This window comes from Apodemus sylvaticus, chromosome 5 (assembly GCF_947179515.1).
Source record: "Apodemus sylvaticus chromosome 5, mApoSyl1.1, whole genome shotgun sequence".
Classification (NCBI taxonomy): domain Eukaryota; kingdom Metazoa; phylum Chordata; class Mammalia; order Rodentia; family Muridae; genus Apodemus; species Apodemus sylvaticus.
Window position 1 is genome coordinate 20,987,043 of NC_067476.1, and position 16,028 is coordinate 21,003,070.

A 16,028-nucleotide genomic window follows, 5' to 3' on the forward strand; every position below is an offset into this window, starting at 1 on the left:
ATGGTGAACAAGCATTTCAGCTCTGTGCCACAGGGCTAATTATAACTGTTTAATTTCTAGTAAGTGTATTCTATATTCCTCTTTTGTGACTTTTTCTTCTTTCTCTCTTTACTCGTAAGGACAATATTTTCTAGTAGCAATTTTTAATATTGCTTTTCCTGAACTGAAACATTTTTCAGAAAATAGGTTTAATTTTATTATATTTTAATACACACTTGACAAATACAAATGTACAAAAGGAATGGAATTACATTTGCAACTTTGTCAACACATCCTTCCCCTTTTTGGAAAATGCAAAATCCAATGAAATATGCTTGAGAAGAATACCATCAACAAAAATTTTTGTCAGTCAGAATCCTATCATTCTACGGAAATTGACAATTGATACTTACTACTTCTTCTCAGTCCTGGTTATTTTTTGTTCCCAGAATGTGGCATATACACATTAACACAAAACATACCCTGTAGTTTGCTCCAAATGTCAATCAACACACAACTTTGTGTTGTAAGTTTGTGCCTCTATGATTAGGAGTGAACAAAGGAGTGTCTGTTTAGTCTAACTGCTACCTCCTAACATGGTCTGCTCTGCCTGGATCGACTTATTCCAGCTGAGGATACTGTAACTCTTTCATGAATGAGATCTGTTTTGAAGCAGTCATTGAAGGTCATGTTCAAAGAGCTGCAATGAAAGTGGAGTATGTGCTTTTTTGACTTCTATTCAAATAGAAATAGCTGATAAGGGAAATGCATTGCGAGTACACTATATCTTACACATATTTTCTAAAGCATAACCCGTTCACAACTCACCACAGGATGACATTTCATCTGTCTGGTCACCACAGTCATCCTCTCGGTCACATAGCCATGCTGTGGGAATGCAGCGTCCATTTCCACAAGAAAATTGATCAGCCTGGCAGGTCCTGGCTGCAATGATCAATTTATAAGTAAAGAATTAATTCACAGAATCCTTGAGTGATGTCACACGCAATATTGGTTTTATAATAAAGGTTATGTTTATGTTAGCTCATTTTTAAGTTTTGATATTTTAATGTAATTATATCTCTCCCTCCCCATTCCATCCTCCAAACTCTCATTTACTCCTTCCCACTATCCTTCAAAGTCATGGCATCTTTTTAAAATAATACAATATTTTAAAGTGAAATTTTAGGTAAGGCTTTCTAACTCTAGCTACTTCTCTGCTCTGAAATACAAAAAATTTTGCATTTCAGTGAAAATGACCACTAAAATAATTAATATTTCTGGAAAACTTCCACAAATGAAGATAACCTATTATTTTAAAAATTCACCAGACATATAATTATAAAATTTTATTGAATTAAATTTCACAACTTGGTATGTAAAAAAGAATGTCTATGATTTCCTGCTAAACTAAGAAACTGTTTCTTGTAATGCAAAGAGAAGCTTATGAGCACACCACAAGATACCTAGCTTCTAATCCTGGTTCAGAATTGTTCCTTTCATCTAACACTTCCTGTGTGTACTTAACTCTTCCTTGCTAGTGAACTCTCTATGTGAAGTGAGAATACAGAAATAAGACTCTTATTACACCTCTATAAATTGATGCATAACTTCTTTGACCACTATGCTCAAAACTTTGTATTGGGCTCTTCTAAGGGCTGCAAAGCACACAAATATGCAGAATCGCCTGTGCTAGGGAAAATCAGTAGGTTAAAGAAATGGGTTTCCACAGGCTGCACTTTGACCTTTCCTAACGGTCAGGTCAACATTGAAGTGCTTGAGTGATTTCATTTGTTGCTCTTCTCCAGACTGCAGGCCTGTGGGTTTTGTGTACTAGTTACTTTTAATATTTATTTTTATTTTTCTCTTTGAAACAGAAATGTGTATTGAGTAGGATCATCCCACTCAGCATAGCTTTCCAATTAAAAAAGGAAATAAATATAGTGAGATATGTTGGTGATGGTTGAAGACAGTGAGAAACTGCTTAGGTTCTGAGCTTCCTCATGAGAGAGAACAGTCTGACATAGTGACAAATTTCTTTTTCCTTAAGTAGAAGAAACATAAAATTGTTTTTATATGGTTATTTAAATAATTTAACTTGAGTGCTAATGTTAACTTAAATAGAAGTAATTTGAAATAATGTTGTTGTGAAATCAGACACACACACACACACACACACACACACACACACACGCACACACACACACACACACAGAGAGAGAGAGAGAGAGAGAGAGAGAGAGAGAGAGAGAGAGAGAGATGTGACCAGAATATTTTTATGTATTACTCAAAATTCAGATTTTACTCTTTGGATAGATATCATAGACTAGAGGTACATTTTCTATTATCCTAGAACCTACAATTAGAGTAATTAAGAATGTTATCACCATGTGTATTTTGCTATACAGATAAAACCTTAAAATCAAATATTTTACATTATAACTATTTCCAATTTAGAAACTGATTTCTTATGTTAAATTAACACATTTTAAGTATTCTAATGAATGCATGAATTCCTGAAGTTTTCATTGTTTAATTTTAAATAACATTAAATATTTCTAACTGGCTAATTTTAATTGACAATTTTCTTTTCAATATTCCTAAGATGCAAAACAAACTCAATGAAGGACTTAGCTAATTTTATATAATTTTGTGCTTTTTATACGCATTTTTATAAACATTGGAAGCAATGCAGAAGAATAAAGCCCAGGTGTGGGCTTTGGTTCATTGGATGAAGAAGGCTGAAATATGAAGGAGATAAACATTTTCTCCTTATATAGCTCAGTATTGCTTCTGTGGCTATAAGAAAGTATTTTCACCTTTTACACTTTATGAGAAATTTAAGAAGGGCTCTGTTTTCCACTGTTCTCTCTTTCTCCCTACCCTTTTCCCTCCCTTTTTCTCATCGTCTTTAGTGTTCTTCCTTTTTCCTCTTCTTTCTTTGTGCCTTTCCCTTCCTCCTACCTTCCTTTTGTATATTATCCTTTAGTGATTTTAAAGGAAAATATCATCAAATAGTTTATCTCCATTTTATTCCAACTTTGTATAATCAAAACTTATTAAATGTATGTAATCTACTGTTCTTTAACGTTACATTCTTGTTAATACAGTCTTTCCTATCAGTATCTCTCTCTCTCTCTCTCTCTCTCTCTCTCTAGATTATAGCAAAGCTTTCTTAAATGGGTTGCTCTTATTAAAGAGATAATAAAGTTAACTTCTCAGACTAATTGATATAATATATGATTTACCATTGTGAAGGCAGGGGCACATGTGTGTGCCCTTCATTATCTCACCGAACGTGTAAGAACGGCTGTAGACCATGACTCAGAATTTGCTACATAGTTGCTGAAGATATTATGACTAGAAAGTGCTGGAATTCACTATATTTTCTAATCATGGAGAAAAACAATTTTCTTTCTTTGCCTGAGAAATTTAAATGATTTCAGATGAGAAAGATATTTTATCCCTTAAGTCTCTAAGTTTAGCTTTCCAGACATAAGCAGATCGACAGAATTAGCACTTTCAGATCAATGGACTCACTAAGAGACAACACAGTGTTTTCCTTTTTAGGCCTTTGCTGCATCAGATGTAATTAGTTTGTTGGTGATGTTAGACTAGTGGCCCCGAAGGACTCTAATTTTATGGCAAATGGTACCCTAAAGAGGAACTTAGTGCCTTTTTCAAAATTGTTTATCTAGCAGTTGAACCGGAATTCCACTCTCACAGTATGAGTGTTTCATCTCATCACTGCTGCATGTAGCTGAGTGGAACCTTGGAGTGTAAACACTGTAGGAGAAGTCTCTTCAAGCAAAGCAGGCAGAAACATCACCATTGCTGCATTTGAATCAAAGCATTCTGTTTAGACAACACATGCTGGCTTATTTCTTTAATCCCAGAAGTTGCCTGGAGGAGGCAGGAAGATGATAAATTCAAGAGTAGCCTGGCCTACATTATAAAACCCCAGTTCAAAAAACCAAGGGCTGGGCATGAACCTCAGCAGTACAGCAACTGGATACCACTTTGAAGACCTTAGGTATTTTCTCCCGCATTATAAGAGAAAGGGGGGTATGGAGCAGCTCCTTTTAGTTTAATCTTATAAAAGGTCTAATTTTATTATATCAGTTATTTTAATGTAATTATACCTTCACATTTAGTAGTGCACATTTAATCAAAATTGTTGGAAGATGTGAGGACAAGAATATTGTACAATATAATTATAGTTCATTGGTGGAAAAAAATGTTGGCTTAAGACTTCCTTGGTGCAAATATAGGAATTATTAACATTACCTAGAAGAAAGTGAATTTAAAGTCTAACTACCACCCATTTAAGCCTCTGAAAATCTCTCTTAAATAAAGGGAATTAGAGTTTTGAGGGACAGCATAGCTTTTTGCAACTGTGTCTGCTCCTCTTTGGATCCATGCATGTGCTGCTATTGTTCTAGGTGCCTTCTCTAACTTGTCCCTAGTATTAAGGCACCCCTGCCTCAGCCCTATGAGCTAACAGTTGGTAATTAGCTCCTGGTAAAATGTTTCTGTCACAAACAGAGGTCTACCAACTATGATAAATACATGTGGATATCTGACAGTCACATCTAATTTATTTCTCTATATTTGCCACAGAATTTTGCTTCATATTATTTAAGAAAATTAAACTATAGGTTCATCTTAAGGACCATGGAGTCCTTCCCACACATTGACCTCCCTTGTACAGGTCTGAGCCCTTATATTCTTTTCACCTCTGGGATTATTTTAAAGGTTACATATGAATTTATAAGTGGCAAATAGAATTTACAGTTCATGTTTCTTGTAAACAATAATGACTATATTTTTCATTTTTATATAAGATATTTTGAAAACTCCCCATTCCTTTTGACATTTGAGTATGAGATCATTCATTGTTACTACACGTGGCAATATACAAATCAATCTAGTATCTTCCTCATTTAAAATTGAGTTGATTTGGGAGTATTTTAATTCTAGCTCTCAGATAAATAATTTGCAACTGCTGTGGAAAAGTAGATGTTTCAGAGTTAAGTATGTATAAATTTTGAAACTTATTTATCAAAAGTCAATCTATGCATCCAACAAAAATATATATTGTCTCTTTTCCCCAATAATATCACCAAAATTTCTTTTTAATCAAATTATTTACTTCCTTTGTAAAATAATTTTATTATTACATATAGATTTTCTTTTTATGTTTGCAAGAGTCTAACAATGCATCCTTCAAGAGTTCTTCCAAAATTCTTTCCTCTTCTTATGATCCCTGGCTTTCCACTGCTGTAAGGATACACCATGACCAAAAGCCACTTGATAAGGAAAGCAGATGTTTCATATTGCAGTTCTCAGATCCTACTCCGTCAGCAAGAGAAGTAAAGATAGGAACACAAGGCAGAAACCTGGAGGACATAACTGAAGCAGAGGCCACACTTAATGTGGAACACTGCTTAGTAGAATGTGTTCCATGCTGAAGGGGTTTACAGCCCCATGGGAAGAACAATGATCTCAGCCACCCAGAAGCCCCAGGACTCCAAGGAACTAAACCTTCAACCAAGAGGTACACATGTCTCCAGTCAAAAATGTGGCAGAGAAATGCCTTGTTGGGTATCAATGGGAGGAGTAGTCCTTGGTCAGGTAAAGGCTCAATAGAGGTCTAAACAAAGGGAAATAAAGGGGGGTGGGAGTGGGTCGGGTGGAGGGGCATATACATGGAGGCAGAGGTTGGGAGGAGGGGTCGAGGGTCTTTGGGGAGGGAGAGGAGGGGTAATCAGGAAAGGTTTTATCATTGGCAATGTAAATGAAGACGATATTCAATTAAAAAAAAAAAACAAAAAACAAAAAACGAACAAACAAAAAGAATGCTTTCCATGTCTTGCTTAGATTAATTTCCTATAACTTGCCATGACCATATACAAAGAGGTAGCATCACACAGTGAGCTAAGTTCTGCCATATGAGCCGCCATACAAGAACATGCAACATCACCTTTGCTGCACTTGAATCAAAGCATTTTATGTAGACAACACACATTGGCTTATTCCTGTAAGCCCAGAAATTACATGGAGGTGGCAGGAAGATGATAAATTTAAGATCAGCCTAGCCTATACTATAAGTTTGCCCACAGGCCAACTAGTGTAGACATTTTATCAGTTGAGGTCCTTGCTTCCAACATGGCATATATACAGTCTACAAACAGTGTACAGTGTGGTTCAACTTCAGACTTTGCATCCTACATGACAATACTTAGCTGATAGGTATTCCTGTTTGTCTTTGTTCTCTGTCTACAAGTGAAAGTACTACATACTTTTGATCATTCTATCACCAATGAGATGATAAATATTTACAGATTCATGTGGGAGAAATCCTAAAGGAACAGAGTAGAAAATGGATCTCTGGACAGAGATGATTCCCATTTGTATACCAACCATCCCAATGTAAACTGATGATGTTTTATGATTAAAAACAAAAATTCCTGTTTTGAGCCATTTCACCTAAAATAGATCTTCGCATGTGCACTTGGATTTCACAACCCAGGAAGGGATAAGCCACTTGTCCAGGTGTGGCAAGCCATATGAACTGTTATTTATCTGAGTAAGATGAAATGGATATATAGCATATTGTAATCAGACATTTAAAAGATAAAAGAGCCATTTATTTTTCTCTTTATTTTTTATTTATTTATTTTTTTAATATTTTTATTTTCTATATTCTTTGTTTACATTCCAAATTATTTCCCCTTTCCCGCATCGCCCCTCCCCATATGTCCCATAAACCTTCTTCTCTCCATCCCTTCTCCAATCACCTCCCTCCTTTTTCTTTGTCCTTATATTCCCTTCCCATGCTAGATCAATCCTTTCCAGGATCAGGACCCTCTCCATACTTCTTCATGGGAGTCATTTGTTATGCAATTTGTGCCTTGGGTATTCAGGGCTTCTGGGCTAATTAATATCCACTTATCACTTTTCAGAGATACCAACTGCCTAAAATATTCTGACATGAATGAACTGACCTGATAGTGAGGGGAACAACTCAAAATGGTATTCAGCATGCTGTGTTTTATTTCATAATGTACTGTAGGAATCTAGAACTGTAGAAATAACACTAATCAAGATTGATTGTTTTGTTTGCTCTTTCATAGTAGTATTTTCATTTTGCCACTGCTATTAGTTAACTGAATGCAAATGTTCTTATATAAATCATGTGGAAACAAGCAAAATTGGTAATTAGTATAAACAAGAAAGTGTGATACTATAAAATGAGTCTCTCCATTTTAAGGCAAAAATCCCTCCCTGCTTGTGATCAGGATGTAATGAAGCACTTTTTTGAATTAAACCTTAATCTCAAAAGTTTAGTATGTGCATTGGTGTGCTGAAAAGCTTCATTGCAAATTAAAGTCATATTCAGTGTAACCTTCCCAATGTCAAGTTGGATGCACATAAAATTTTAGATAATATGGTGTATAGTACAGTTTAGTCCAAAGGTTTAGGCAAGCTCTGCTAGATTTTATTTACAAAATGAAAAAAATGTTAAAAAAGCCCTCAAGGTCTTGAGATAGCTTTTTATTTTAACACACATCTCATTACACCACACACACACACACACACACACACACACACACACACATACAAACACACATGATTTAAGAAATTCACTTCCTAAAAAGTTTGTAGAAGGTTTTAATCAATGCTTAGTGTTGATGTTTCAGTCCTACTTAGAAGGGGGGACAAAATAATCACAGGAGGTAGAGGCAGGGAGCAACTTTGGAGGGAGAGAGAAGAGGGGCAAACAGGGTAGGTTCAGGTGTGGGAGGAGGTGAGGGAGATCTACAGAGGGTCAGGAAATTGAACAGAAGTGTGCAGCAGTGGAGGATGGGGAGCTGGGAATAGGAATTAGAAAGTCCCAGATACTAGGAAAGCAAGAAGCTCCCAGGACCCAATGGAGGATGGTGAGCTGGGAATAGGAATTAGAACGTCCCAGATACTAGGAAAGCAAGAGGCTCCCAGGACCCAATGGGAATAACATCAGCTGAAATACCCAAAAAAGGAGAGAAAGAACCTGTAGAGACCATATCCAGAGGTTAGGCATGGCCCCTGGTTGAGAGATTGGTCACCCACCTATCTTAAATATTTTTAACCCAGAATTGCTCCTATCTAAAGGGACAAAAAATAGAGCAGAGATTGAAGGAAAGGCCATCCAGTGACTGTCCCACCTGGGGATCCATCCTATATGCAGCTACCAAACTCAGACACTATTGCTGATGCCAAGAAGTGCTTGCTGACAGGAGCCTGATATAGCTGTCTCCTAAAAGGCTCTGGCAGAGCCTGACCAATATAAATGTGAATCTTTGCAGCAAACTATGAGACTGAGCTTGGGGAACCCAATAGAGGAGTTAGGGGAAGGACTGAAGGAGCTGAAGGGGTTTGCAGCCCCATAGGAAGAACAACAATAGCAACCAACCAGACAACCCCCAAAGCTCACAAGGACTATACTACCAACCAAAAAGTACACATAGAGGGACCCATGGCTCTAGATGCATATGTAGCAGAAAATGGCCTTATTGGAATCAATGGGAGGGAGGCTCTTGGTATTCTGAAGGCTCAGTACCCCAGTGTACTAGAATGCTAGTTGTGAGGTGGGAATGGATAGGTGGGTGGGCGGGTAGGGGAACAACTTTATACAATCATGGGTGTGGGGAATGGGATAGTGGGTTTGCAGAGGGGAAACTGGGAATGGAGATAATATTTGAAATGCAAATAAATAAAATAACCAAATAAAAATAAGATAAGAGAATTAGTGGTCCACAGATGGTCAGCAAATACTTCAACATAGAAAAGTCTGTTCATATTATGTCAATTCATGGTAGAAAATGTTATTACTTTTGCTTTTATAATTATTCTTTTGTACATAGTAAGAAAATCTTTGGAAGACCATTCTTAGTTTTTCCAGTGTCTAACAGATTGCTATATACTAAGAGAAATGTATTCAAAACGTAGGACACAGACGGACAAGCTTTTGCACAGGAAAGTCAATGCCAAAAAAAAAAAAAAAAAGGCAAGTAGGAACAAATTTCACTGTACGTGAGGCCACTTTGTTACAATCATTTGTATTTATTTAATAAGGCACACAATGACTCAAAGAGCAAGCTGAAAGGTACTGTGTGGTTGGTATGATTTAACATTGCACCATCATTCAATATTCAGTTTTCCCCAATTATAGCAGCATGTACCCCCACACACTAGCTTTTCCTCATCATTTGTAGAGCACTGGGCTGATGCTAGCCATTGTCATTTTTCAACATTTACCTAGTAATCATGACCTTTCTGGAACTCTTTTGTAAGCTGTACCACCAGCTGTATATTTATATTCAATGAGAAGCTGGCTAGGGAATCAATGATTGATTACAAAGCCATGGATTATATGGAAATATAAATATGCCTAGTGGTATTGGGACTCCATGCATGGAAAAAAAAACCTGCCTCCTATAAATAATGTTCCATGAACAGAAAATTACTCACAAAGGTATTCTGTAGCAGAAAAAAAATTAAGTATTTTCTCAAGATAAAATAAATAGTTCTCCTTGTGAGGTGGCCAGGAGCACAGCATGCTAATGAATATCTTCTATGGCCTAGGAAAGTGTAGCATAGACACACCTTGCAAGAGATGCTGATTAACATGCAGCCCACATGAACAGAGGAAGTGCAAATTAATTTGGAAAGCAGAGTCATGTTCAAGAATTAGTAAAACACCACTGGTAACCTGTCCTTTGTGACACCAAACAGTGAATTCACTGACCATGGTAGTAATCGGACTGCCAGTGCTAACAAAGGTCAGCCTGACCTGTGTGTTATGGCCACACATGTGGAGATGAGTTATCGCATATATGTGCAGACCTTTACCTGTGCAGGTTTTGTTAGACTCATCTTCATTGCTCCCACAATCATTTGCTCCATCACAAAGCCATCTCTTGGGGATACAACGATTATTCTGGCATTTAAACTGATCATCCGGACAGCTATGATTGACTGTAGGGGAGGGACACAAGTTTAATTTTGTTATGAGTATTTTAATTATGGTAACAAAACTATTTCAGTAATTGTAAAGTTATATTCTAAAAAATGCTATGGCTTCTGGCATTAATTTTGTAGGAAAAGTTGATATGGTAGCCTTTGTTAAAATATAACCTATATATGACAGATAATTATAAAATAAAATGAAATATATTCAATCTCTAACTTCTACTCAAATCAATGATATCATTTAATTTGTTTCTTCTTTGTAACTTACCAAAAGTGGTCACTTAACTCTAGAATCCTTAGACATTTGAAATCAACTTCAAGGCTCAATATTCGTCAGGGCAATTATATCTCAAAATAATTATTCAGACACACACACGCACATATATGTATATATATATATATATATATATATATATATATATATATATATTTCAAATATATCCAAAAAATTAAATAAACCTAATTATGCTCTAATCCAGCCACTCTATTTTTATAGTTGAAGAGAAGCAAAAGAAATAAATACAAAATGGCTTGTTTATGACAAAGTTATACTAAAATGATATTCTATATAATTTCAATAACAAAGTATGCTTTCCAAATAGAAATGAATAAACATTCAACTAAAAGCAATATTGAAAATGAAAACAACTATCAGAACTGGTATACACCTGAGCCTGAACCCTCAAATATCTAATCACAATGGAGAGGCTTTCTACATTAACATTTTAAATGTATTTTCAGTTTCCTAATGTGTGGTCTTCCATATTTTTTCACAGTTTTGCTGTTCTTTTCTTTTTACCTAATGCAGGTATTATACATTTTCTAAGAAAAATACTTTGTTTAAATTTTATTTACAATGAGAAAGTTTTTCTTCTCATGTTGTTTCATATCAAATGTGTGCAATTAAAATATGCACCCACAAAACACATGTTTTTACGATAGCCATGGTGACAGAGTCGTTTCTATTCTTTATGAAAGGTTTTTATCTAAGTAAAGTGAAATTTAAAAAGAGAAAGCATGCATGTGTAGTGTGGTGGTTCAGGATTATGCTTGGTCCAGGAAGTGACACTATTTGGAGGCATGGCCTCATTGGAGTGGTGTGGCATTGTTAGAGGAAGTATGGCATTGTGGAGGTGGGCTTTGAGACCCTCCGCCTTGCTGCCTGAGGATGCTCAGTCTTCTCTTAACAGCCTTAAGTTCAAGGTGTAGAACTCTCAGTTCCTCTCAAGCCATGCCTTAGTCATGATGTCATTCACAGCAGTAAAACCCAAGCTAAGACATGAAGTAAGGTGACTAAGGAGATGAGGAAGATCTGGGACAAGCTGAGGGAGGGAGAAAGTATGATTAAAAGACATTGAATGAAATTATCTATTTTTTATTATTTATGCATGATTAACATTTTACATATTTCAGAGACTTCAAAAAGTATAGATGCCCACGAAAAAGTCACACAAAGATCAGAGATCAACGTTTCAAAGGAGCGAGATGATGGATGCACACTGTCATGAAGGTTCTCAAGACATTTGTGGCCAGTTCTGCAAGCCCAGACACCAGCAAGGCAGAAGCAGGGTGACTGTAAGCTTTAGGCCTACCTAGTCCATCTCCATTAATGAAGACAAAAATAGTCAATCACAGGTCTGTAGTTAGTGTTGAGCTAATGAAATGCTTGCAGTAAAGGAATAAAAGAAATAGTAGGTAGAAGATTATGGGATTAAAATCTAGAATAATGCTCTTCAATAGTTCCCATTTGCTTTGCTATTGACTTTAAAATGAAGAAATAAAATGTTATTCTGAATAACTACAATGCTCAAAAAGAATGCTCTACAAGTGGGTAGTCTGTCATACTTGCTCTATACTTCCTGCCTTATACAGTCCTACTCCTATATGCCCATAATTCCTTGGCACAGATTCACTTTTAAACTTGGGACTGCAAACATGCTACAACCCACCAGGTCTTCCACAAAGGATATTGCTCTTTTATTAGAGGATCCAGATGAAGAATCATACTATTGCAATATAGAGTAAGAACTACTGTAATATAACACTAAGCAGAAGAAAGATGCTTAACTCTCACCGAATGTACTGAGGTTTTTGATGGTTACAAATAATTCCATAAGTGAGTGAGAAACTATTTTAAATTTCATAGACTGCTGTCAGTTTAGTATTACAGACAAGAACAGTAAGAAGCACTTTTCTGAATGGTAACAAATAATTCAACTGATTAAGAACAAAGGTAAGAAGATAGATGATGGACTGCAAGTTAAACACTTGCATATATAACTTTAAGCACCTCACATGTCAGGTCCTGCAACTGCTACAATAAAGAGGAGTTGATCCCGTAAGAACTATTCTGGAGGCAATGTGGAAATTAAGAATAACAGGCAATTGCAGAGGAATGCTTGTTGAGTTAATTTGAGCTAGAAGTTTATTCCAACCAGGGAAACAAGAGAAGAAGCAAAGGTGAAGCTTAGTTAGGAGACTTCACAGAAACACACTTATATGTACAGTTGAATATGTATAGTAGAAGGAATGTAGGATGCCAGTCACAGCCTATGGCTTTTGTTATGGAATAAAGGGTGATAATACTCCAGAATACTGATTGAAAATGTCATCGTAACAGTTAATGATACAAACAATGCCAATTATTCCTACAAAATAGCTGAGTTGACAAAAAAGAGCAATGACACAGATAAAAGCATGGGACGGCTAACATGAGTTAAGTATTCAGGTGAACTATTTGTGCTCTGGACTTGTACAAGATTCCCATGAGTAGAATCCATATGTAGTGAGCATCCATAAAGTCCCATGTTACTCTGTTGTTAAAGAGAACTTAGGACAGTTAAGTAAGATACTACTTGACATGCTAGGTGTATATAGCACTAGGAAACACACTACTCATCCTTACAGAAAATGTCTTGCCACTCCAAAGCATTGAAAATTGTGTCAGTTTAGTATTTAACATTCAAAGTACATGCAGATGGAAATGGAAATAATACAAATGGAAATACTAACATAAGGATTAGAACAAATGAAAATTAATTGAAGGCCCATAACTGGAATTCCAGGGAAAGTAGCAATGTGTCCATGGATTAATTACAGCTTATGTATTGGGAAGAGCAGTTAGAAAAAAATTAGGTGTATATTCCTGTGGCTTTTTTTTACTCATATCCCAATTGTTTTATCATATGATTGAGTAGACCAATCTTGTGTAGTTTTAGAAAACTATTTTAAACTGTTATGTTCTAATTTTAAACAAATATAAAGTAAACAGAGTTGACTGAATTATTTCAGACACTTTAAGGTGCAGGAAGTTGTTACCAAAATATATCTCTTAATGTAACCTTAATATAATGGTTTCTAAAACCATTTAACTAATCAAATGTAATCTCAGAATAGTATTTCATATGCTTTCCAAAAGTGCCTTATATCCTTACATGTAAGAAGTGTCCCTATTTTCACCAGGAACATGAACAACAGTTCCTGTTCCAGCAAACAACAAATACGGAGTGGAAGCATAGGTAGGCATAAAAATGCTTCCCTCTGGTTTGAGTGCCCTGTGTGTGTTGTGAGCCCATTAATCTACCTAACACTGTAATCAGAATCCATTCCAACTCCTTGAATTTTCTTTAAGTCTTTGTTGCTAAAGAGCAATGGAGTGACATGTAATAGTTGTGCCCCAAATTTTGTCTTAAAGGGAGTTAACCGGACTTCTCATATCTGTACAAACATAGGTTCCAAAGTGTCCTTTGGAGAAACACCATATTGTGGTTGGTCAGTCAAAGAACAAAAAAAGGAAGGATGGTGACAGAGGAGGAAATCAGACCTTGTCATCAATGCAAAGGGGGTATTGTGTACCTTAACATTAAGCAAAGGGTCACTAGGAAAGAAAGTTGGGTGGATTTATACCAGACATAATTTCTTCTATGTTGTAGGATGCTTTTTGATAATCTACACACTCAGGAACCTAGAGTTTGGGATTATTTGAGGGAGAACATACGGCACGTGACAGAGTCTTCATCACTCCCATCTAGGCAGTCATCGTCGCCATCACATTTCCACCGAGCTTGGATACAGTGTTTGTTTTTGCAGCGAAACTCTCCAGGTTTACATATATGAAACATCATTTCTTCAGGATTAACTAGAGTTGAAAAAAAACAAAAAAACTACCAAGATTGTATACATAATACTTATTGCATAAGTTTATTGAGCTATGACTCATGGAATTTCAGTTGTTTTAGAACCCCATAGAAATGAGGTCATGCAGTGTTTGTCTTTTAATTTTTCTGACTTATTTCACCCATGATGCTCTCCATACTCATTTAAGTAGTAAGGTTTCAATCACATTATAAGGTGAGTAATGGTCAGCATGTACATGTACACATAAATGGACATCTGCTAAGCTCAATGCAGGGGTCTACGTGGAGAGGGAATGAAGAAGGTGTTGGTCAAAAAGGCAGAATTGAAGAAATGTAAGATGAATTTGTCTACATATGTAACATACAGCATTAAGAATATAATTGTGATGTAGTGTCTCATTCTGGAAAATGACAAATTGTTTGTAGGTGGTCTTAACAAAGGTAGTCAGTCATAAAAAGGTAACAAAGAGAAATGCTTGTATTATTAATCTCTTTGCTAACAGCAATCATTTCATGAGTGTAATATAGAGCATATTATATGCATTAGGTTTGTACAATAAAAATATAACCTACATATTTAAAACTAACATCTGAAGACCAGCCAGAGTCACAAAAAATAAAAATTATAAAATTATTTTCACAGCATTAAATAAAATCTATTATGCTCGAATTTACAAAATAATTTAAATAGGATATCAGTTCTAATGGCAAAATTCTTGTTTCTCTGCAGAAAAGACATAAACAGAATTGTACTGATGGCTGTCTGGGGAAAGGAGCATTTAGTTTTGCTGGAAATAATTATTCTGTTAAAAAACCTTGAAGGTTTCTTTTAACAAGTTGTCACTAAACAAAGAGAACAACACCATCTCAGTTTCTATTGTGAGAATGCTCTTCTAGAGCATTCACCGTTCATCTGGTTGTTGGTAAGGAAACTGTCACTAAAGCAAATCATTTTAGTTTAAACAAATCTACTAAGAGGTAACAACAGAGAAAAAGACTCAGGAAAAGGTAAGGTTGGTGGCTCTACTCACTTTGCTAAACTGCATTGTGCTAATATGAAATGGTCTATATCTGCATTCTGAATGTTTGAACTTCCATTGAGATTTATTATAACCTGAAAGCATTCCTATTCCTCTGCTCTCTTTTGGTGGATGAGATAGATACACAACACGAAGGGATCCACAGCAAGGGCTGATTTGTGTCTTGTAGTCAGAAAATGATCTTGACTAACTCATACAGGCTTCTTCCCTGGAAAATCTCAAATTTCTGTTCTAATGGCTTTAAACTTCGGTTCTTATAAGTCCTGTGGGCTACTAAACTGACAGGAAACTTATATACACCTCACTCACAGTGGTACCAAAAGAACCTCTTCAGTCAAAGGTAGAACCTCTACCGCCCTGATCATAGCCTTTCCTTGGTCTCTGTTTCTCCTTTGCAGGGAAGAATTGAAAGGGGAGCATGGTATTTGAACTATGCCTGTGGGAAACTGCTTCAGAGTGACACAGTAAGGCACAAGGCTTAGGGGTCTGTAGAAATAGAAACAAAGATACCACAAGGGCTGAGATGTAATTTCAAGCCACACAGAATAGGAGATGAAATATTCAGCTGGGGCAAAGGTAGCCCTATGTTGGTCTGAGCCTCTCAGGTATGCTAACTGTGGGTACCTTGACAGATAGGAGCATTTCTTTCCTAATGTTTCCCAGTAACAAGACAATAAAGCAGCAAATTCTCTCTGATGCCATTTCTCTAAGATCTTCAAATAGACATAAGCTATCATATGGTGGTAGCAGTTTGGAGTATGAAGTCAAAACAAGAAATAACAAAAACAAAACTACGAACCCAAGGGATCAAACTAACCACCTATAGGATTCTAACTCTTTGTATTTCCTACTTCAGATA

The 16,028-nt window shown here is 36.1% G+C and overlaps 1 protein-coding gene across 1 annotated transcript in view; it reads right to left on the reverse strand.

The window, feature by feature from the left end:
* Lrp1b (LDL receptor related protein 1B) overlaps positions 1-16,028 on the reverse strand; it is a 1,719,438-nt gene that overhangs the window by 831,729 nt on the left and 871,681 nt on the right. The window contains exons 16-18 of the mRNA XM_052181021.1: positions 13,991-14,131; positions 9,874-9,999; positions 808-924 (exon numbers count right to left, since the gene is read on the reverse strand). Of these exons, the coding sequence (XP_052036981.1) occupies positions 808-924; positions 9,874-9,999; positions 13,991-14,131 (384 nt within the window). The remainder of the gene's footprint in view (positions 1-807; positions 925-9,873; positions 10,000-13,990; positions 14,132-16,028) is intronic.